General features: G+C 62.4%; 4 protein-coding genes across 7 annotated transcripts; 2 read left to right on the top strand and 2 right to left on the bottom strand.

Annotated features, from left to right (window-relative positions):
- Positions 1-177: 177 nt before the first annotated feature.
- On the top strand, positions 178-6989 carry PCYT2 (phosphate cytidylyltransferase 2, ethanolamine). The gene is made up of 13 exons (XM_027568532.2): positions 178-351; positions 2125-2213; positions 2736-2897; positions 3146-3212; positions 3795-3879; positions 4070-4114; positions 4721-4859; positions 5029-5111; positions 5359-5436; positions 5659-5724; positions 5808-5873; positions 6150-6238; positions 6333-6989. The coding sequence occupies exons 1-13, from the start codon at positions 263-265 to the stop codon at positions 6442-6444; spliced, it is 1170 nt and encodes a 389-aa protein (XP_027424333.1). The 5' UTR covers positions 178-262; the 3' UTR covers positions 6445-6989.
- A 2019-nt stretch (positions 6990-9008) lies between these two features.
- NPB (neuropeptide B) lies at positions 9009-9506 on the bottom strand. Its single transcript, XM_027624450.1, has 2 exons — positions 9260-9506; positions 9009-9159 (listed from the first exon to the last, which is right to left on the bottom strand). The coding sequence occupies exons 1-2, from the start codon at positions 9500-9502 to the stop codon at positions 9031-9033; spliced, it is 372 nt and encodes a 123-aa protein (XP_027480251.1). The 5' UTR covers positions 9503-9506; the 3' UTR covers positions 9009-9030.
- A 2817-nt stretch (positions 9507-12323) lies between these two features.
- Positions 12324-17984, bottom strand: ANAPC11 (anaphase promoting complex subunit 11). Of its 4 annotated transcripts, none has more exons than XM_027568160.1 (3): positions 17847-17984; positions 16826-16945; positions 12324-12636 (listed from the first exon to the last, which is right to left on the bottom strand). In XM_027568160.1, exons 2-3 carry the CDS (start codon positions 16932-16934, stop codon positions 12491-12493), a joined length of 255 nt encoding a protein of 84 aa, XP_027423961.1. In that variant the 5' UTR covers positions 16935-16945; positions 17847-17984; the 3' UTR covers positions 12324-12490. The 4 variants fall into 4 exon arrangements, with proteins under 4 accessions (XP_027423961.1, XP_027423962.1, XP_027423964.1 ...); XM_027568161.1 differs by having other exon boundaries at positions 17832-17968; XM_027568163.1 differs by having other exon boundaries at positions 17924-17942.
- A 62-nt stretch (positions 17985-18046) lies between these two features.
- Positions 18047-21931, top strand: ALYREF (Aly/REF export factor). The gene is made up of 6 exons (XM_027568159.2): positions 18047-18345; positions 18791-18922; positions 20425-20572; positions 21182-21245; positions 21340-21514; positions 21609-21931. The coding sequence occupies exons 1-6, from the start codon at positions 18109-18111 to the stop codon at positions 21621-21623; spliced, it is 771 nt and encodes a 256-aa protein (XP_027423960.1). The 5' UTR covers positions 18047-18108; the 3' UTR covers positions 21624-21931.

The raw sequence follows: 21931 nt of genomic DNA, 5'->3' as shown, positions 1-21931 counted from the left end.
GGTCTTGCCCCGCCCCCTCGGCAAGGTGCGCGCAAGCTATTGGCCCGGCGCGGCGGAGGGCGGGGTCTCCGGGGCCCGCGGTAGGCTGCCAGGCGGGGCGGGGCTCGGCTCCGGCGGCTCACGCCATTGGCCCAGCGCGGCGGGTGAGGCCCGCGTGACGGCGCGTGCGCCGGGCGGGGCGGGCCGAGGCGTGCTCGGGGCCGGCGGGCGGCGGCCGCTGGGAGTCGCGGAGCCGGCCGCACCGGGCCGCCGCTGCGGGGCCATGATCCGGAACGGGCACGGGGCGGCCGGCGGTGCACAGCCGCCGGGTCCGGAAGGCAGGCGCGCCGTGCGAGTGTGGTGCGACGGCTGGTGAGCGCGGCGGCGGCGGCGGCGGCGGGCGGGCCGGGGGCGGGGACGGCCGGGCCCGGAGCCCTGGGGCGGCCGTGCGTAGCGAGCGGCAGGCGGAGGCGGCCCGGGCCTACGGCTCCCGGTCCCGGCGCCCTCCTGGGGACGCGGGCGCTCCTGCTCCGGGGTCCGCCGCTGAGCCGCCCGCCTGGCCGCCTGAGTCTGGCCGGTGGTGGCGCGAGTCGAGTGTGTCCGGTCCCGACGAGCGGGATCACTTCATACCCGGGGAGCCGTGCGCCCGGAGCGTCTTCGCGGCGGTCTCCGTGCCCGGCTCTCCAGCCTGCCTGCCGCAAAGTCGGAGGGATTCTCCCGGGTGTCTGGGCAAGCGTCGGGGCAGGAATTGCCTGTGTCCACGACCCCCAGTGAAGCCCCTGGGTTCCGGGGCCCCTCCCAGGAGGGCCACAGTGCCCATCCGTTCTCTCCTCTGGCCGGCCGAGACCTGGAGTAGTTTTCAGATAAGTTTGGGGCTGTCAGCGGATAAGAGGAAAACTGACCTCTACTGATAGCTTGTCTGTTGTGATGCTTGCTCATACCCTTCACCTGATGGAATCAGAGAAAGAACAGTTGATGGTTTCAGAGGAGAGCGACGGTGTGTGGGGGGGTGGCTGTCATACCTTTGCAGCTGTGCCTGAGTCACCTTGGGTAGAGGGAGCATGGCTTCATGTTGGTGGACTCTGACCTTGGCCCTGGTCTGACCAGGCCCCTGCCGCGGCAAGCCACCCATGGCCACTAGGACACACCCCAGACCCAGCACCACCCTGCATTCCGAACTGTGCACCCCCAGCCCAGCCTGTCCAGTGAGCTCAGGGGCCAGCCAGGCTGCTGGATTTGGACTCTCCTTTTCTCTCACCCCAGGGCCAGAATCGTGTGACCCCACAGGCTTGTGTGCTGGGACCTGGTGTGCTGTGGTGGGAGTAACAGGTGTCAGGGAGCGGAAGAGCTCTGTGCACCGGGTGGCCTGAGTCACCTGGAGAAGCAGGGACACTGTCACCTACTCAGGAGACAACGTGAGGCTTTGGAAGGAAACAGAGCTGGTGTGGGGCCAACTGGGGGTCCTCCGCAGCACACACGGAGCAAGTGGGCCTCTAGCTGAGAAGTCACTCCTTAATCAGGCGCAGATTTGAGGATAAGAGCTCTAGAACCAGTTGGTAGGGAGGTGGTTGTTGGCCCCAGAGAGCAAAGCCTCGCTGAGTCTCTGGAGGCCACGGGAGAGTGAGCAGGATTTCCAAAACTAGCAATAGCCTTCACCCATTTGTCAGACTTTGTTTCGTGTTGGTCCCGAAGACTGTCCACTTGCCTCAGGGTAGTACAGAGTCCAGCCCAGTTTAAATTAATGTCAGTTTACAGATTAAAGGGCCTGCCCCCCATTGTTTGCGTTTGGTGAGAGGAGGGGCTGAGGGCAGAGGGCAGGGCTCTGTGGCACCTGTGAGGAGCTGAGGCTGTTCTGTGTGCTCACCAGCCCTGGGGACCAGCAGGCCTTGTTCCTGGGCACAGCCCAGCCCCTGCTGTGCTTGTTAAGTCTGGGCCAGGGACCAGTGGTGTGGGGAGCTGAGTGCCCACCTCCCCTCTGAAAGCCCAGGCTTGGCCAGACCCTGGAGCAATTCCCAGTGGCAGCTGCTCAAAGGCCTTCCTGAGGAAGCCCCAGAGGAGCAAGGCTGCACCCCCACACACACACCCACTCCCAGCTGCTCAATCCCCCCATCTGCACAGGGACTCACCATTTTGTCCTCTCCACAGCTATGACATGGTGCATTACGGTCACTCTAACCAGCTGCGCCAGGCACGGGCCATGGGCGACTACCTCATCGTGGGTGTGCACACCGATGGTAAGCTGGGGCTGCTGCCTTTGAGCTTACAGGGCCCTGTAAGGGGTCAGGCCAGGCCCAAGGCCATCCTTGCGAAGAGCACAGCCCAGCAGCTTCATGCCACCTGCAGCCCCAGGCTGAGCCCACTCAGGGCTTTCCACCTTGCAGCTCAGCTGGTCGGTTGAGCAGTGCAGCCAAGGGATCACATTTCTGGCCCTGCTGCCCACTTCCCCTCCCCGCACAACCTGGTTCCCGGGACCCTGGAGAACGGAGCGCCTGGTTGTCTAAGGACTTCGTCTGGAACTCTGGTTGGGTGAGGGAACCACGCAGTTATCCAGCAAACACATCCTGAGCACTTGTAGTGGCCCCTAGAGACAGGGTGGCGTCCTGCCCTTGTGACAGGCTGAGGGTCCGGGGAGAGAGCTGCCTGCTATGAGCTCACATGTGGTTGCAGACTCTGCTTGGTGCTGGGAGGGGGCTCCCGAGGCCAGCAAGCCTGTGGTCCAGCCCTGCAGAGATCATCTGTCTTGTCTCTGGCTCTAGAGGAGATCTCCAAGCACAAGGGGCCCCCGGTGTTCACTCAGGAGGAGAGGTACAAAATGGTGCAGGCCATCAAGTGGGTGGACGAGGTGGTGCCGGCGGCTCCCTACGTTACCACGCTGGAGACACTGGACAAGTACAGCTGCGACTTCTGTGTCCATGGCAGTGAGTGGGTGGGGCTGGGGCCCAGAGTGCCGGGGCCTCTGGGCGGGCCGGAGGGCAGCCGGGGGCTGGGGCCTCCCCACGCTTTGGGGAGCAGCACCGAGCCTTTCGAGGATCCGAGACGGCCTCGGGTCCTTTCCCAGAAAGAACCCATGCACACCGGGGCCGGCCTGGGATGAGGGTTGAGGGTCCTGTAGGCCCACGTGGTCTGGGTTGAGAATCCTCGTTCTCACACGTGTGATGCTCCTTAGATGACATCACGCTGACTGTAGATGGCCGTGACACCTACGAGGAAGTGAAGCAGGCTGGGAGGTACAGGTGAGTCCCGGTGAGGGCCCCACCTCGTCAGGAATGGGGCTTGAAGCTCCCCCCAGGCTCTTTCTGCCTGCGAGGAAAATGGCCAGGACTGGAACAGGGTGGACATGCTGCCTAGTGGGGCTTCGAGTGTCGTGGACCTGTGCCGTCCCGTGTGGTGCCGTGTAGTCACAGGGTGGCTGGCCAGCAGTAAGAATGGGGGCTGTGGCCGGGGAGCGGGTTTTTCTCGTTACCTAACTCAGCCATGGTGGCCGGTGGCTTCTGCCCCAGCAGCGCGGCCTGGAGTTCCCCCGGCCTTGCTGGACATGGGTGTGGTGGGCACCTGCCCGCCCAGCCCTGCACACTTGGGACTTAGCCACGCTTCTGCTCTGTCATTTCCTTCAGTGGATGAAAGCGTAGCGGCCTTCCCCGCGCTCCTGGTCCTGGTTTCTGTCGCGGCCCGAGAGCAGCGCGGAGCTGCCTGGTCCACACTCAGCGTGGTGGGGGGCTGGGCCACAGCAGGGCCGCCCTCAGGTGGGGTGAGCTGCAGGTGGGGACTTTGGAGCATGTCCAGGATGCGAGCCCTGACCCCACCTCTGTCCCCAGAGAGTGCCGGCGCACCCAGGGCGTGTCCACCACGGACCTCGTGGGCCGCATGTTGCTGGTGACCAAGGCCCATCACAGTGGTCACGTGAGTCTGGGGGGGCCGGGGGCGGGATCCCCGAGGTCCCAGGGCTGAGGACGCTGCTGGGAGGGAGGGAACACCCGACCTGCCCTGTCCTTGCCTCTCTGTGGGCTCCAGGACAGCAAGTTGTGAGGCCCTGGGGTTGACCATGGCTCGGGGGGTGAGGCTCCTCAACGTCCCCCATCCTTCCATTCAGGAGATATCCTCTGAGTACCGGGAATATGCAGACAGCTTTGGTAAGGTGAGTGTTGCCCATACCAGCCAGGCCAGTACCTGGTGCCCCCCAGGCTGCCCCCGGGGGAGGGCTGGCCGGGATGCTCACCGAGCTTCCTGCCTTCCAGGCACTGCCTGGGTACTGGCCCCCGGAGGAGGAGCAAGGACTGCCTCCGAGCAGGTGGCCTCTAACCAGGCGGCCTGGTCTTCTCTCCCGTTGTAGTCCCCTCACCTGACCCCTGCCAGGGAGACACTCTCAGGAGGCTCCTCCCAGGTGACCAGAAGGTGGCTCAGGGCACTGGGTCCCCACAAGGGCAGTGTCCACCCCTGGGCCACACGTCCCGCTGGTCACCGGGGTCTTCTCCAGCCTGGCCTTGGTGTGGGCTCGGCACTGCTGGCTAGCCCACGGTGTCCTGCCAGAGGTGTGTGCCTGCTAAGAGCACACACGTGACCGAGTGAGCTGGCAGGCTGAGCTAGGGCTTTGGAGTTCTGGGCTGTCGCCCCCATACCTGCTCCCAGACAGACAGGCAGGTGCAGGCGGCCCCGGCCGCAGGAGAGGGGCTGTGGGGTGGGAACAGATCAAGGACGTGCCTGCAAGGCATCGGTCACTGACCAGAGTGCTCTCGGCTTCCAGTGCCCTGGGGGGCGGAACCCCTGGACAGGGGTGTCGCAGTTTCTGCAGACATCTCAGAAGATCATCCAGTTTGCTTCCGGGAAGGAACCTCAGCCAGGGGAGACGGTCATCTACGTGGCCGGCGCCTTCGACCTGTTCCGTATCCTCTGGGACCAAGTGGGAGGGCAGCCCCGCCCTGGCCCTGTGTGCACCCCTGGGTCGTGGGATGGCCCCCAGACTGGGGCAGAGCTCGAAGGAACCTGCTGGAGCCCCTGGTCCTGCGGGCAGCTGCTCCTTTCCCTGTTACTTGCTTCTTAATCTGGGCACAGACATCGGCCATGTGGACTTCCTGGAGAAGGTGCACGGCCTGGCAGAGAGGCCATACGTCATCGCCGGCTTGCACTTTGACCAGGTCTCGCTCCCTGGCCAGCTGATAGGGTGTGGGGGCCCTTGAGGGGCTCCTGGGGTTGAGGTTGGGTGCAGGCGGCCCACAGGGGTGAGGCTTGGGGTGCTGATAGAGGCAGAGGAGACACACCGGGGCCTTTTCCTGGGGACTGGGGCTTCCCCACACTAGCGAGCGCCCGTGAGGGGCTGCCGGGGAGATTCCAGCCCCCGCCTGCCCGAGGCTGCCCGCTCACCTGAGCTCACTCTGGCTCTAGGAGGTCAACCACTACAAGGGGAAGAACTACCCCATCATGAACCTGCATGAGCGGACCCTGAGCGTGCTGGCCTGCCGGGTATGTGCCAAGGCGGGTGCACTGGGTGGGGTCTCCTGCCCAAGCCGGTAGGGAGGAGGGGGCAGTGAGGGCATCCAGGAGCCTCAGGCTTCCGGCCAGCCAGCCCCACCATGCTGCGCCCCTCCCCCCCAGTCCCTGCTTCCTTACCATTGAGCGCCCTCTCCCACCACTCTCTGACCTAGCAGCGTCCGAGCTAACCGTCTGTGTTCTCTGTCCCCATAGTATGTGTCAGAAGTGGTGATCGGGGCCCCCTATGCGGTCACAGCAGAGCTCCTGGACCACTTCAAGGTGAGGCTCCTAGTGGGCCAGGTCCCAGGGAGGGCCCTCTGAGTGCAGGGCGCCAGTCTCCCTGAGCCCCGTTCCCTCCCCAGGTGGACCTGGTATGTCACGGGAAGACGGAAATCGTGCCTGACAAGGACGGCTCAGATCCTTACCAGGTGGGTCATGCTGGGCACGAGGTGGATGTTGTGTGATGTCCCCAGCCTCCTGCCCCCTCAGCCCCCGGGCTCACAGTGCCTGTCTGGGAGCTTGGCTGGGGGTTAACTGCCAAGTGGCCTCCCGGGATGAGGAGGCGGGTTGCTAAGCAGCGGGAATAACCCTACCGGTGTCCTGGTCCTCCTGGGCTGAGGACCCTCCAGGCCCAGGCAGCTGGGCAGTCTCCTCGGGGTCCAGAGGAGGGCCCTCATCTCCTTTCCCTACCGTCTGGCCTCCAGGAGCCTAAGAGAAGGGGCATCTTCTGTCAGATCGACAGCGGGAATGACCTTACCACGGACCTCATCGTCCAGCGCATCATCAAGAACAGGTGAGGGAGAGGTCCTGGCTGAGCCTGGTGGGGGCGCAGCCAGCCACTGAGGCCCCAGGCCTGGGCACACAGCTCACCACAGCCCGGCCCCCAGGCTAGAGTACGAGGCCCGGAACCAGAAGAAAGAGGCCAAGGAGCTGGCTTTCCTGGAGGCCAGGAGGCGGCAGGAGGTGCAGCGCGAGAGGGAGAGCGACTGTGACTTCTGAGCAGAGGGTGGTCACGCAGCGTGCCCACGGGCCAGCCCCCTCCCCGCTCTGCTTCCCATGCCTTGAGGGTTTGGTTTCCACAGTTTTCAGCAAGGCTGCAGTGTTCCCTCTCCACCTGGCCTCCTCTTGGAGGATGCTGCCCCCCTCCGCACCAGCACGGGGGAGCGGCCCAGTGGGCGGGATGAGCACGGGCACCTTCAGCCAGAGGGGTGCCACCCTGTGTGCCAGTGAAGGCCCAGCTTCTCCCCCCCCCCGCCCCCAAGCCCCTGCAGACCCAGGACACCCCTACCGCCTGGCACTCTTTGCCTTCCTGGCCTCACCGGAAGCCGGCTTCAGGGGAGCAGTGACCTGAAGGGGGCACCCCCCTTTCCTCCTCAGGGCACAGACTGTGCCACCTCCTGTGTGGGCTCCCTGGTGCCCTGGGCCTGGCCCTTAGGCACTGTGCCCCCCACTTCCCGGGCCAGCCTTGCTGCTCTCCCCACAGACTGTTCTCGATTTTGTATCTGACTGGCTGGTGAACAACCAAATAAACCTGGTGGGAGGTATTCTGTGTCCGGCTCTTGGCCCTGCTCCGCACCACCCTCCACACGGTGGGGGGCGAGGGGGGGAAGCAGGCAGCCTGGCAGCAAGGCATCCCCCAGTTTAGGACCCCCAGACACCTCAGGTGCCTCCCTTGGAGCATAACGGAGGGAGGGGCAAGAGCCCAGTGGGTGCTTGTTCCCGGAGTCTGTCGCGAGGCCAGTGGGAGGCTGGCTCCCCGTGGTTCTGTGCAGGGCCACGCATCCAGAAAGGAATTGGCTCAGGCTCCCTGACTGGGTCCAGAGAATCTCAGGGTTTCCAAATCAGGGCCCACTGGGAGCAGCCCAGCAGCTGCAGGCTACCGACCCTGGTCACCTCTTCGTTTTGGATGGGGTGGGGGCAATAGTTTGGTTGGTTTTGTTTAAAGGCGAGGACTGTGATGGTGTCTTTTCGGCCCCTTCCCCCAGAAGGGCATCCGTCCTTCAGCTGCTGATCCAGGTGGGGCCCGGCACCTGTAGCCCGGCCCCATGGAAGTGGAGAGCTGGCATCCTTTCCTCTGATCGGTTGGCCTGTCTTTTTCTTCCGATGTAACTACTCACGAGGCCTAACTTAGAACCCCATGCGGGAAATGGAAGGGAAGTGACCGTGGAAGCTCACGTCACCCCCCCGGCTGGGCAGCCGCCACCGGCTTTCCTTCCCTCCCTCCCCAAGTTGGGGTAGTAAGTTGTGAGAGGCACAGGGCCCTCCCTAGACCCCCACCCCATCTGGGTCCCCAGCCTCAGGGGTGCAGTGGTGTTGGGCTTCCCCACACTTCAGACTGCGGGACCCCTGGGCTGCAGGGCTCCCTGAGCAGGGGGGCGAGGAGGGACCAGCCAGTCCTGCATTGACTCGGACGGGTGAGGACCCGGGAGCAACGCCTCTAAGCTGGGGGCTGCGGCAGCCAGGGAGCCCTCTGGGACACGGTTGGCGGAGGCCCAGATCCTGGGGGTCCGGGAAGGCAGTGCCCCCGGAGACACGTCCATTCAGGTGCAGTGGGATTGTGGGACCCCCCCACAAGAGCCTCTGAATGGAGGGCCAGTCCCCTGGCCTCCCTGAGGCCCAGCTGGCCAGCCGCTCCCCATGGGTGGGGGACACCCCAAGACAAGCTCTGGGCCTCATTTCCCCTTCCTGCCCCCTGGAACCCAGCTCCGAAGGGAACTCAGGGGCAGCCTCAGTGGGGCTGGGGGCAGGAATGAACCCAGATTCTGACAAGCAAAGTAGGGAATTAAGCCTGAGTGTGGAGCAAGGGAGGCCACTGCTGCAGAGCCGTGGTCCCTCGCAGCCACGCGTCAGCACTCACGGCTGTGGGGACCCGCCTGCTTCGCTGTGGGTCAGGGGAGAGGTGAATGCAGAGCCGCCGGCCTCAGGAGAGGCCACGTCCAGCTTTGTCAGTGCTGGGCCGGCCTGTGAGCAGCCCCTTCTCACCCCGGAACTTCGTGTCCAGCCGCCCCCCCATCCTGCCCTGGCCTAGTCACTCATTCAACACATGCATTCACTGCCCTGTGCCTAGTACTTTGCGGTGTGTTGAGGGGACACCAAGAAAGGAGTGACCTGAGGAGCTGCCCCTCCAGTAAGGAAGAGCTTTGTCCTCGGGAAACCCCGGGAGCAAGGCAGGCCTGGAGTGGGACCCTCCCAGGCAGGAGGGCCACCTGGGGTGGGGTGGTCGGAGGAGGCTGTGAGGGCAAACATGGAACTGGCTCCTGGAGGACACTGGGGGATCCCGGAGCTGTGTGGACAAAGGCGGGGAGACAGCGGGGACGTGGGGTGCCCCTGTGCAGGCTGTTCCGGGGTAGGCTAGTGGCCTGAGAGACCTGTGGGGCGGCGGGTAGGGGGCGCCGGGGGTGTCTGGCGGCAGAGTCGGGGTCTGGGGACTGGCGGGTCCCTGCCCGCCCCGCCCGCGCCCACTCGGAGGCCAGCTGCGCTTCTCGTTTATTCAGGGAGCCGTTCAGCGCGCGGGTGGAGGGGGGCGCTGGGGTGCCCGCGCTGGGCGGCGAGGGCCAAGCGAGGTCCGGGCGCGGGGGTCGGGGCTCACGCGCTGCGACAGTCGGCCGCGCGCAGCGACAGGAAGACGTCCGCCTGGCACTGGAAGGTGGCGCGGCCGTCGGGGAGCCGCTCGCAGCTCCGCAGCTTCGGGGACACGTCCTTGACACACACGGCCTGGGGGCGGGAGGAGGCTGAGGGTCCTCCCCGCGCGCCCCCCGCGTCCCGCGCGCGCGCCCCCCCCCCGGCCCCCGCCCGCCCCGCCGGCCGCACTCACCAGGCTCCGCAGGCGGGGACACGGCTCGACGACGGCGCCCGCCCGGCCCGGGGGTCCCGCGCTCGCTGGGGGCTCGGAGCGGCGCGCGTGCGGGGACCTGCGGAAGCCGGACAGCAGCCCCGCCGCGCGGCCCACAGAGTAGGAGCTGGGCCCCGCCGCCGTCTTGTACCACGCGAGGCCGGCTGGCGCCAGCAGCAGGCACAGCGCCAGGGCGGCGGCCACCAGCGTCGCGGGCCGGGCCATGGGGACGCGGGAGGCGGGCGGGCGGCGGGGCTCGGAGCCGCGGCGGCGGCCGCCTTATATCTGCGGAGCGGGGCGCGGGGGCGGGCGCAGAGCGGCCGTCGGGCCCCCCCTCTCGCGGCAAGAAGCCGTGCCTCCCGTGGGGGGGGCCAGCGCCTGTGGGGGGGATCCGACGCCCCCATCCTCCCCGCCCCTGCCGGCACCTTCCAGGAGCGGGGGGCGGGGTGGGGAGCGATGCCGCGGCCGCTGCCCAAGGTCCTGCCTGGATAGGGCCTCAGTGCGAGCAGGGGGCAAGTGGGGCAGCAACTGAGCCCCCAGCTAGCCCTAGGGCGCCCCAGCCCTGACAGTTACCACCCCCCACCCCTCCCAGGTCCTCGGTGCTCATGAGGCTGGGGAGAGACGACTGTGCCCAGGCAACACTTTCCTGCCCTAAAGGGGATCTGATCCCAGGGCCCGGGCTTCTTTTTTTTTTAATTAATTTATTTATTTAAGAGAAAGAATGAGATAGAGCACAAGAGGGGGGTAGGGTCAGAGGGAGAAGCAGACGCCCTGCCGAGCAGGGAGCCCGATGCGAGACTCGACCCCGGGACTCCAGGATCATGACCTGAGCCGAAGGCAGTCGCTTAACCAACTGAGCCACCCAGGCGCCCGGGCCGGGGCTTCTTGAGGAGACATCAAAGTCTGAGTGGGCCTCGGGGCCACATTGTGTTTCACAGCCACGGGGGAAGCTTCTACTAACAGGGTTACTACTGGTGGGGTCCTTTAGGAGGAGGTGGACAGCAAGGCCAGGCCTGACCCCTGGAAACCGGACCAACGGACAGCTGACAGGAGCCCAGAGGCCCCTCCCACCCAGCTCTGCCCTCGGGGAGGCTGCCCTCGGGGAGGCTGCCCTCGGGGAGGCTGCCCTCGGGGAGGCTGCCCTCGGGGGCCTCAGGCCTTCTCTCCTGAACACCTGTGTTCAACAGGAGATGAATCAGACCCAGTCCCTGACTCAAGCCACAGCCAAACAGGAAAGCACAGCTGGCTGGAGCCACTCACCAGAGGGGAAAATAAGGGAGCACTAGGGGGGCCAGAGGGGGGGGGGTAACGGGAAGCCAGGGGAGTGTTTGCAAAGGCAGGTGGTGTGAGCCTGTGCGTCCTGGGGGAGGGAGAGCGGGCTGAGGTTCTGGAGTCCTGAGAAGACCCTGCAGGGGCCCTGAGCTTCCTGGGAGGAGACAGACGGCTGGACGTGGACAGGACCTGGTGGGCAACTGCACGGCCAGCTTGAGGCCAAGTAGGCCCTGCAGGGACCAGGCTGGAGCCCAGGACACGCAGTGCGGAGGAGTCCAAGTGGCAGGAAAGTAGGCAGAGTAGGCAGTCTACAGGAGGGGCCATGACCTTGAGCAAGTTGACGCCTCTGAGAATGAGGACATCCACCCCAAAGGGCAAGGCCGGAAAGCCTGCGAGGCTGCACTCAGGGTCTGATGCCCCAGGCACACAGTCCGGGGTCACAGGAGAAAAGTCCCAGGCAGGGGAGGTGGGGCAGGGGGTGGGGGGGGCCGGGATAAGGTCAGGAAACTCCAGGATGCTACAGGGCTGCCATGCTGCCCCAAGGGGCCTTCTGCAGGGCCGCAGACCACTCCTAGTGGGCTGTGAACTCCTCCCTGGGACTCCTCGGATCCGAAGACATTGTAGACACAAAGGCTCAAGAATACAGAGTAGCCGCCCAAACCCGGAAGCCAGACCTAAGTTTGTTTGCAGGGCTGCTGGGAGCACCCAGGGGGGCTGAGCCCAGGCCCCAGGGGCACCAGGTGTGGCTGCCAGAGGACGTGGGCCAGTAGGCTTGCTCAGGCACCCCTCCTTCCACTCACACTCCCTAAACACCCTGGACACAATGTGTCTTCCTTTGGGTGTGTCCTCCCAGGACAGATCCCGGCCCCGGGGCCCTGGCAGCTGGGTTTCTGGACACAGGGCATGTGACCTCCAGCTTGGGGAAGGGTGATGGTCCCCAGGGCTTCCTTCCCTCTGGGCACAACATCCAGACAGCAAGTAGGGAGCCCCAGAGGTGACTGACCAGGAGGCCAAAACCGGGGTGCCGAGGACAAGCAGCGTCGGAGTGCTCAGCAGCTGGCCACCCACGAGGCACAGGGCAGTGATCCCCAAGGGGTGTCCCTTGAGAATGGACTGGAAGGAACCAGTGCCGAGTGATTCCTTGCAGCTCACAGGGACATGCAGCCTGCAGCAGTCTGTCCAGTAGTAGCCAAGACTCCCAGGGCTGGGGTCATGGCCCCCAGACGCCACCCAACCTGGAGCTGTGGACTAACAGAGGTGCCCAAAGGGGCTTTCCACAGGCTGTTCTTCTCTAAGTAGAGGACCTCAGACACCTGGAGACACAGATGGCCTTGACATCTGAGTACGTACAGTACGTCGCAGCCCAGACGCTCAAGCTGGAACAAGGGAGAAGGGACCGAGATCACCAGCACCTGCTCAGGGACGGCCTTTCAGCAGAGGTGGCCGCGGGCAGCAGCTGCTATAGCTGTGCCAGGCCAGAGTCGCACAGACCTGTCTGCAAGGCAGTCCCTGGCTTCAAGGTGAGTGGCCTTAGTGCCACTGTTCCGTTTCCCCCGTTGGCACACACGCCTTTGCACCACCAGGCCTTTCAAGCCCCCAGAGCCAGTTACTCTGGCTCCAGGCTCTTCGGGCTGATCCTACGCCCCTTCTCCTCCTGGGATTGTGACTCAGAGCTTTGGTGGCATCTCATCAAGATGTTTATTCATGAGTTTTCCTATCAACGCACGGCGAGGCGGCAACGGGACCAAGAAAACAGGCAACCAGAGGCCTCCAGCAAGGTTCAGGTAATTTAATGAGTTTTACTTATTGGATAAAGTGTCACCATTTGAAGGAAAACAAACGCAGCCCCAGTCCTTGTGTCAACCCTGTCACCGCCCAGAGGGGGGCCGTCCCAGGGGAGAGCACGGCCGGCCAGTCCACGGCTGGGGGTTGGGGGGTGCCTCACTCCTTGAACTTCCACTCCTGGCGGCACATGGGACAATGCTGCTGCACCTGCTGCGCGTTGAGCCACTTGAGGATGCAGTGCATGTGGAAGCAGTGGGAGCACTGGCCCCACACCAGGGGGCAGTCGTCACCCGGGACCTTGCCTGCGGGAGGGGGCGAGAGCATCACGCCAGTCACACAGGGCGGGGTCAAGCCGGCCGGGGGCCAAGGCCCAGGGCCTAGGACGTCAGGCGCCTGAGCCAGCCCCCTGCAGCCCAGGGGCGTCGTGTCCAGAGCCTCCCACACCTTGTTCCAGGAAAGATGGAGATCAGGAGTGTGAGCACGCTGTGCAGGACACGCGCACACGCACGCACGCACGCGCACGCACGCACACACGCGCGCACACACACGCCTGCAGTGGTGGCCCTGACTCTGCTCTCCCCTGCGAGGGGGTGCTCGGCTGCAGGGAGGGCTCTGGCCTAGCCCACGGTCCCTGCCGCCCGGGGTCTGGATCCATCTACAGACACACCACAGCTTTGCCACTTCACCTGGGACACCAAGGCTCCAGCACCACCATCTGGGGACACCCCGCTCCCCCGCCATCTGAACAGGGAACTCTTTCTTCTGATCAAGTGTAGGAGAGCTGGCACCTTGGGACTGAGGCTCCTCTTCTAAGCAGCAGGGACTCAGTACAGTGGAAGGAGTGGTGTTTACGGCCCCACCTGTCAGCAGCCGGGAGTGAGCATGCTGCTACCTTCACCTCTTTTTCATTTCGGGGCTGAAAGGGCCCCACCTCCAGGGCCCAGGGCACATGCTGCTAGCACTCCACTCCACATGCATGGAAATGCTACCTCCATGGGTGGGTACAGGGGGGACAGCCACACTGCCCGTAACCAGAAGAGGACAGGGGCCCCTGGGTGGCTCAGTCGTTAAGCGTCTGCCTTCGGCTCAGGTCATGATCCCGGGGTCCTGGGATTGAGCCCCGCATCGGGCTCCCTGCTCTGCAGGAAGCCTGCTTCCCCCTCTCCCACTCCCCCTGCTTGTGTTCCCTCTCTCACTGTGTCTCTCTGTCAAATAAATAAAATCTTTAAAGAAAAAAAAAAATAGAGGGGTCTCTGATTTCTTCTGATTTCGAGGAGCAAGAAATTCCCATCAAACAGCTGGTGCCAACAGAGCACACTGACCTCCCTCAGGCTGTGTCAGCGTCCCAAGCACTGAAGTGCCGTGGCTTGCTGCCTCCACCCCTCCTGGGGGTGCCATCCCCCCCATCGCTGCCCTGGGGGTCCTCTACACCTATGGAATGCTAACTGTACCCCCAATGTCACTGATGCACAAACACCAGATAGACAAGCCAGGGTCAGACAAATAGGACACCTGGTCCCAGTAGCAGCTCTAAGTCAACACACGTCCTAGATGTGAGCTGGGGGCTCCTCGCAGGACAGAGACTGCCTCTGGACCTCTGTGACCACCATCCTTCCTCAACACCAAACACAGGATGCTCGATCCTGCGAATAATACCACAGACAACACAACGCTCCCACCTGGCACCTGTTCCTCGCTGACCGAGTGGCTGCGAACCTTGTGGTGCTCTCAGCCAACCTAGCCGCACTCGGAAACTTCCACGTCACCCCTCTGGCTGGACAGGAGGCCCGGGCACGCAGTCCATCGGGGCACATGCCACTTCCAGAGGGCAGCATCCCAGCCACTTGGCTCATGTGGGCGCCAGGTCAGGAACACACGTGGGCTCTTCGGTACCCTTCCACGTCTATTGAAAGCATGCAGCTCCGCAACCCCGAGCAGTCCCTGCCCCGCAGGGGTGCCTGCAGCCCACCAAGTCAGGACAACTACCACTACGTCTTTTTATTCACTTGTTTGGGGTGGTGTTCTTCAATCTTTTAAAAAATCTTTTTTGTAACAAAACATCACTGCCTCTCTGAAACTTTGATGACAAAACAACTAGAAAACTATATACTTGGCTAATACAGAATTACTCAGAATTACTATACTCACTCTGCTTCCCTAGCCACTGGGGCGGGGGGGGGGCGAGACCCTGTGCCAGGAGAGCCCACTAGGTGTGACACCTGACTGAGGTTACATCCCCCTCACCCCCAGGGCCTTCCTGAGCCCAGCAGAACTCAGCTTGGAATCAGAGAGCCCTGCAAGGAGAGGATACACTGGTGGGGGGCAGGGGATGCCCTGGTGGCCACTAACAGGGGAGTACACAGGCCACACGGTCCATCTGAGGCAAGAGCCATTTCCAGTAATGTCACCAGCAGGCAGCCCGCCTGAGGCATGTGATGAGCACAGGGGCAGTGACGGTGACTCACCCAAGCACTTGCTTGTGTCTTGATGGAAATCCTTCGTCATGAAAACACCTCTCAAAAAGACTTTTACTCCCAAAGATCTCTGGGACTGGGGGTGGATTTATTACAGCCTCAGTCACTCTGGCGTTCTCACAAGAGCTCAATTTTAGCAAGAGAAACCCAGTGTCACCTCATCCGTGTAAAGAGCACCTAGGCTTGTCAGACACTTGGGCACATTACGACTGGCTCTCAAATTTGACCTTGGGTCTGAAGATCAGGCTCTAAACTCCCTACTCCGTGGCCGACAGACCCCCTTCCACAAAACCTGGGCACACTGGCAGGTGCAGAGATGCCAGCCACAGGCCCTGCTGCAACAGCAGCAGCTGGGCGCCCAGGCTCTGCGCCCGTGCCACCCCGACCACACCACTCACTCTCCCACAGCCAGTTTAGGCAGGACTTCTCCAGGTGCCCATCCAGGATCCCACAGCCTTCGCTGTGTCCCTAAGGAACCATTTAAGAGTGATTTAAAGTAGATTCAATAAAACCAGATCCTGAGTTACTACTAAGTAAAACTTAATCAACTAGAACCAGTCAGTGATCTCCTAAGATTACATCCCACCCATCTGAGTAAATCAGGACGGATTAAGTCCTGGGAGATGAGATTTCCTTTCAGCCAAAGCAAATGTGAAGATTAAGCCTAGAATATGGGGCGCCTTGGTGGTTCAGTCATTAGGTGTCTGCCTTCGACTCAAGTCATGGTCCCAGGGTCCTGGGATCGAGCCCCGCATCGGGCTCCCTGCTCTGCGGGAAGCCTGCTTCTCTCTCTCCCACTCCCCCAGCTTGTGTTCCCCTCTCTCGCCGTGTCTTAAAAAAAAAAAAAAAAAAAAAAAGATGTAAAGCCCTACTGGGGCGCCTGGGTGGCTCAGTCCTTAGGCGTCTGCCTTTGGCTCGGGTCATGATCCCGGGGTCCTGGATCGAGCCCCGTGTTGGGCTCCCTGCTCAGCGGGGAGCCTGCTTCTCCCTCTCCCACTCCCCCTGCTTGTGTTCCCTCTCTCACTCTCTCCCTGATGGATAAATTCTTAAAAAAAAAAAAAGTAAAGCCCTATTATTATCCTGGGCACTCACCTGACCCCAGAAAAGAGGCCTCATCATTCACAGGACAGAGTGGCCCCTCAGTATACCCCATGTCCTGTTTTCTTCTTGGGACTGCCCTTGCCCCCCCAAGAATCAACTTCCTTCTGTTCAAGTTCACTCGGGTTTGGCTAAAAACAAAATTCACTGCTGCAAAAATGTGTTTTTGACTTAAAAATACACTCAAAGCGTTTCTACTTCACAGAACATAATGGGAACAAAGATGAATCAAAAACCACCACAAAGAAAAAATCTGATAAAACCTGGTCAGACACCTTGAAAAAGTTGCGAGCGGAGTGGAAGGGCTTGTTCTATGTTAATATTGAACAGCCAGGGCAGAGCAAAGCAAGCAATCGTGGATCCTGCTCACACCACGCAGAGAAGAGACATCTACGGACAACGGGAAGAATCTAAGCAAGGACTAGGAATGGGGGTGACTCTAGGGACTCATCGTCACGTCACCTCTGATGTGACAGCACTCCCCGTAAAAAGTCGGGAGTTACTTTTAGAGACTCGGCTGAAGTGGAACCAGGCGTCCTAGTGAGTGGTTACCAAACCCTGAAGCAAAGATGGAAAGGTCCCTTAGCCGCTGTGATCCTGTGTGCCAGGTGAGGGGAGGGGTAGCCCTACCATATCCTGGGTTTTGTTCGATTGAGAATCTTCAAACCCAGAGTTCTAACATATCTTTCTGGCCCATGGACTTTGACATCGCATAAAAGCTGACATCACTTTTTCTTAGAAAACTTTTGATGAGCTCTTTACACAAACATGGGCCCAAAACACCTGGCTTTCTCGTGTCAACTTTTCTTGAGAAAAGGGACACCCAAACCCAAGCTCTTTGTGCAGGTATCTCTGGGGAGATGGTACCGCCAGGCCGGCAGGCAACGCTCAACAGGGAGGGGACACCGGGTACACTCACAGTCCGGGCAGCATCCATTAAAGGCCATCCGGCAGATGCCACAGTTCTCGTCGTTGGCCACCCAGAGCCAAGTGGCCACACCATTCCAGCACTTAATCTTCACCTTCATGACCGCGGAGTCTACAGGCGGAGGGAAAGAGGTCAGGGGGCTACACTTAGTCTGCACAGCTACAGCATCTAGGCCCCAAAGGGGCGCGGCTCTGAGCCCAAGGTTCAGCATGGGCTGGGACTGCTGCCAGAGCCCTGAGAAATCCGGACGGACAAGCACAAATTCGTCAGCACGGACGGCGCGGACAGGGCCCGGGTGCCCCTGGGGGGAGAGAGCGCCCCAAGAGGGAGGCTCCCTACACATTCAGGGTATCTACAAAGACTGCACGGTCTGCCCTGCGTCCACGAAACGGAGCATGGGCTTTCACCAATAATTGCAAAAACGTACCGTACGGTGCTTTTCAAAGGGTTATGACTAACTTAGGGTTCACAGAGAGACCCCAACCCAGCCGACTACGAGTTCACACCACGGAGCAACCACCCAGCACGCTCAGCCTGCGGCCCCGGTCAGCGGAGATCTGGTGGGCGAACGCCGCCGCCGCCACCACCAGACAAGAGTGCGGAGGACGGGGATGCGGGTCGGGACCAGGGCGCGGGGGGAGGGCCAAGTGCCGGGAAGGGGTGGGGTGCGGGGAAGGCACGGGAGCGCGGGGGGAGGGGAGGGGAGGGGGCGGGGCGCGGGTTAGGAGAGACGGTGCGGGGTGGCGGGGAGTCGCGAGAGCGCGGGGAAGGGGTGAGGGGTAGGACGGCGCAGGGGCGCGGGGAAAGAGGGTGAGGGCGAAGGCGCGGGAGCGCGAGGAGAGGGTGGGGCGCGGGACCGGGCGCAGGCTCCGTCTTGGGGAGAGGGTGGGTGCGCGGGGGAGAAGCGCAGGTTCAAGGCACCGGGTGGGCAAGGGCGGGGGAGGGGCGGCGCGCCCGTCCCGCCCCAACGGCCGCGCTCCGCCCCGCGCTCTCGCACCCCCGCCGGCTTAACCTCGCGCTGCCCCGCCCGCCTTCCGTTGGCAGCGCCCGCGCGGGAAGGTATAAAAACGACCGGCCACTGCCCGGCACCTTCACAGCAGCGCTCGCCTAACTCGGTCCCTAGCGCGCACGCGCCGCCCTGCCCTCACCGCCCACTCGCAGCCAATCCCGGGGCTCTCCAAGGACTCGGCACCGGAAGACAGCGCGCGGCTCCGGAAGTGACGCGCCGGCGTGCTGACGCGCGGGCTCGAGCCGAGGCCGATTCCGCGCCCGCCATGGCCGACAAAATGGACATGTCTCTGGACGACATCATTAAGCTGAACCGGAGCCAGCGAGGCGGCCGCGGCGGAGGCCGGGGCCGCGGCAGGGCCGGCTCCCAGGGCGGCCGTGGCGGCGGAGCGCAGGCCGCCGCGCGAGTGAACCGAGGCGGCGGGCCCATTCGGAACCGGCCGGCCATCGCCCGCGGCGCGGCGGGCGGCGGCGGCAGGAACCGGCCGGCGCCCTACAGCAGGGTGAGTGCGGAGGCGGCGGGCCGCGGCGGGCGGCGGGCCGGAGGGGCGGCGCGCGGCGGGTAGGATGGCGGGCTGCGCCGGGCCGGTGGGCGCGGGCGCCGGCCGGGCGGGCAGGTCGCGCGCGGGCCGGGCCCGGGAGGCGGAGACCCTCCCGGCCTTTGTCTCGGCTGGGCGCCGGGCCTCGTGGCGGCGGCGGCCGAGGGGACGTTGGGCGCGGCCGCGCGGGCGGCGGGAAGTTGGTTGGAGGGAACGGAGGAGCTGCGGGACCGTGGGGTCCCGCTGGGTCGGCGGCGGCCTGGCGCGGCGTGGGCGGGAAGGGGCGCGCTGCCCGTCTCGGCGTTTCCCTCCCGGCCCGGCGGGAGAGCGTTGGCTGTGAGGGCGAGGGGGAGTCTTGAAGAGACCCTCACGGGTCTGTGTCTGCTCTTGTGTCTTCTTTCTTCTGCAGCCGAAACAACTTCCTGACAAGTGGCAGCATGACCTTTTCGACAGCGGCTTTGGGGGTGGCGCAGGCGTGGAGACTGGTGGGAAACTGCTGGTGTCAAATCTGGATTTTGGAGTGTCCGACGCCGATATTCAGGTAAGGGACGGGAGTTTCCCGGTGAGCGCTTGACCCTCGCCGCATTGGTCCTGTCCGGGATGTGGTCTTGAATCCCCTCCCACCTTAGGACGGTGAGCCCTCCCGGGCACCCAAGGGCCAGCCCCTGGCCCCTCTCAGGGGCGCAGGAGTGCAAGCAGAGGTCGCACTGTAGTTGAAAGTCCGACAAGTAGGTCAGTGTGTTGGAAGACGGGAGCCCAGCTTAGCGTGAGGAGCTGCTGCTCTTCCTAAGATGCGTTCTGCCGGAGCTTTCCGTTCCTAGCGCGGAAGATCGGCCTACTGTGAGCGTTCCCTGTGTTACTGACTCACCTGGGATGTTCGGCTTTTGTTTACTTTGTACTTGTTTTAATGATTTGTTGGGAGGAGAAAGATCTTTTTCTGTGGAAATTTAGAAGCAAAGCACAGAAGCAGGATGGTGCTGGGCATCTTTCCTGCTCCATTTGCCTTGAGCCCCAAGCTCCGTGTCTTACGGAACTTGTGCCTTGTTTTTCCCGTGGTCTTTTTAGTGGCATGATTCTCAAACCCAACTTTGGTTGAAGCTTCTTTTTTTGTTGTTTTGTTTGGGGTTTTTTTGTTTTCTGTTTTTCGGGGGGGGGTGTTTCTGTTTTTTGGGGTGTTTTTGTTTTTGTTTTTGTAGTTCTTTTGTTTGAATTCCAAAGGCATATAAACTCGTTTTCTGATTAAGTAAAGACATTTTGGGGATCAGTCCCAGAGATGGCTGGGTCAGGGTGCTGGGCCTTCCTGGTTCAATTTCCCAGAGCCCAGCTATTTGTTTGACTACCGTGGGAGGGCAGAGCAAGGCCGGTGAGCACTCACGGTGTCTCAACACTTTTTTTAAGGTGGTTTCTGGCATCCACTGGAAACCGCTTTTGGTGAACTCCTCTTCCCGCTGTGTGCCTGCGGCCGGAGTAGCCCCACACCCCGGGTTCCCTCTCCAACTCCCAGCCTGCCTGAGGTCAGGGCGGTTTCCATGGCAGCGCTTGACTTCAGCCTTTGCGGCAGGCTTGAGTAGGAGGAGAGGGAAAGGTGAGCCAGAACCTGCCCTGGGGGAGGGGCTGGGTCAGGGCTCCTGAACCGCCGGGCCCTGGGAGCTGGTCCACGTGTCGGATAGCATCCCTTGCTCTGCAGTCTTGGCCTTTGCTGTTTCTTGGTACAGTCCTTGGGTGTGTTGTCAATTTTCCGCTGTTAGAGAAGATAGCGACTTACTCTTGTTCCCTTCACTGGTGGGCTCTGTGGTCCTTTACCTGCATCCTGGGACAGATGTAAGGTCCCCGCACTGGCAGGAGCCCTCAGGCCCAGCTGCTCCAGGAAGTTGCTGTCCCATCTGCCCCTCCCTTCCCCTGGTTTCCACTACCACTGCCCTGTCCCCATACGTGTCTGCCTCCCAGGGAAATGACCCCAAAGCAGCTCACACTGCCAGGGAACTGCCCTGGGCCACCAGAAGGGAAGCCCCTTCACTAATAGTTGCTCTTTCCGGCCTCCAGGAGCTCTTCGCTGAATTCGGGACTCTGAAGAAGGCGGCTGTGCATTACGACCGCTCCGGGCGCAGTTTAGGAACAGCTGACGTGCACTTTGAACGGAAGGCAGACGCCCTGAAAGCTATGAAACAGTACAACGGCGTCCCCCTGGATGGTGCGTCTGAGGTTGGACCCAGGATGATGGCGGGGCTGCGTCTCGTTTGTGGATTCTGGGGCTGGCAGCCATCCGTGCAGGAGTATGGCTTATCCTGTGGCTGAGGACACTTTGCATTCGCCCCTTTGTCTCTCTCTTCCATTCTGCCACCTCTCATGCTGCCCCACACATCTGGACCAACCTCTTGTGAACCCCCATCCAGCAAGCTACATCCCTCCCCTCCTTCAGCTCCTTCCGGAAGACTCACTTCTGTGAAGCCTTCTCAGAACCGCCATAGTACACCTCTGAGTGCGGGGCTGTAGTCGTAAAGACAAAGGTACCGGTTCTTCTTCCGTCAGGCCACCCACACCTTTCCACCCATGAGCACCCCGGACACCTGGCCAGACACCCGCCTAGTCCGGACCGAGAAGGAGCGAGGAGGTTTCCGGTGGGGTTGTCACTGGCAGCACCTCGTTCTCCCACCGGTATCGCTCGGCCGCTCCCCTTGTTGGGAGCCTTGGAGACACACAGAGCCCCTTTCCGGTGCTTGCATGGAGACCGGGGTGTGGCACCCCCTTGGTGCGTCTCAGAGCCCCCTAACTGGGGCACCTCTTGTATTCTCTGCCGCAGGCCGCCCCATGAACATTCAGCTCGTCACGTCACAGATTGACACGCAGCGGAGACCCACGCAGAGGTGAGTTCTGGGGCTGGGGGGCCGCGTGGGCCTGGGGGCGCTCGTCCTGCAGGCCCTTCCGCAGCACGTGAGCGGGTTCCCTCTTCCCTGCTAGTGTAAACAGAGGCGGGATGACTAGAAGCCGTGGCTCCGGGGCTTTCGGCGGCGGCGGCACCCGGAGAGGCACTCGTGGAGGAAGCCGGGGCCGAGGCAGAGGCACCGGCCGGAGTTCAAAGCAGCAGCTTTCTGCAGAGGAGTTGGATGCGCAGCTGGATGCTTACAACGCGAGAGTAAGTCCCGGGCCAGGGGCGCCGGGGGGGTGGACGGGGACCGACCGGAAGCGTGGGCCTCCTCTTGAGTGAGCGGTTTTCATGTGCGTTTCAGATGGACACCAGTTAAGGAGAGCAGCAGACCCTCGAGTGGAGCAGGACCCAGATGTCTCCTCCGTGCTCCCTGGTGGGAGGGGCCCGTGGACTGGGGCTGTGCAGCCAATGATGGATTTGTTTCTTTTGTGTTTTAAAATAGGATTTAAAAACTCATGTAAAGGTTTTTTTTTTCTTTCCTTTTTTTTTTTTTTTTTTTTTTTTTAAATTCTGAAGCAGCCCTGTTTTGTACCGAGTTATTTTTGGGATAAATGTTACCGGTTGCTGTTGTGGGGAAGGTGGTGTTTTCACCTTTGCCATAATAAAACAGAGACGTGTGTGGAA

The sequence above is a fragment of the Zalophus californianus genome, chromosome 16 (genome assembly GCF_009762305.2).
Source record: "Zalophus californianus isolate mZalCal1 chromosome 16, mZalCal1.pri.v2, whole genome shotgun sequence".
In the NCBI taxonomy this organism is placed as follows: Eukaryota; Metazoa; Chordata; class Mammalia; order Carnivora; family Otariidae; genus Zalophus; species Zalophus californianus.
This window is presented reverse-complemented; position numbering and strand designations above follow the sequence as displayed.

Bases quoted from the DNA above. Each gene is read 5' to 3' on its own strand.
- ALYREF (XM_027568159.2), top strand. From the start codon at position 18,109: ATGGCCGACAAAATGGACATGTCTCTGGACGACATCATTAAGCTGAAC. The intron at 18,346-18,790 runs GTGAGTGCGGAG...TTTCTTCTGCAG, and splicing joins GGCCGGCGCCCTACAGCAGG to CCGAAACAACTTCCTGACAA. The intron at 20,573-21,181 runs GTGCGTCTGAGG...TCTCTGCCGCAG, and splicing joins CAACGGCGTCCCCCTGGATG to GCCGCCCCATGAACATTCAG.
- ANAPC11 (XM_027568160.1), bottom strand. From the start codon at position 16,934: ATGAAGGTGAAGATTAAGTGCTGGAATGGTGTGGCCACTTGGCTCTGG. The intron at 12,637-16,825 runs GTGAGTGTACCC...CCCCTCCCGCAG, and splicing joins TAATGGATGCTGCCCGGACT to GCAAGGTCCCGGGTGACGAC.
- PCYT2 (XM_027568532.2), top strand. From the start codon at position 263: ATGATCCGGAACGGGCACGGGGCGGCCGGCGGTGCACAGCCGCCGGGT. The intron at 3,213-3,794 runs GTGAGTCCCGGT...CTCTGTCCCCAG, and splicing joins AAGCAGGCTGGGAGGTACAG to AGAGTGCCGGCGCACCCAGG. The intron at 6,239-6,332 runs GTGAGGGAGAGG...CCCGGCCCCCAG, and splicing joins CAGCGCATCATCAAGAACAG to GCTAGAGTACGAGGCCCGGA.
- NPB (XM_027624450.1), bottom strand. From the start codon at position 9,502: ATGGCCCGGCCCGCGACGCTGGTGGCCGCCGCCCTGGCGCTGTGCCTG. The intron at 9,160-9,259 runs GTGAGTGCGGCC...TCCCGCCCCCAG, and splicing joins GTCCCCGCCTGCGGAGCCTG to GCCGTGTGTGTCAAGGACGT.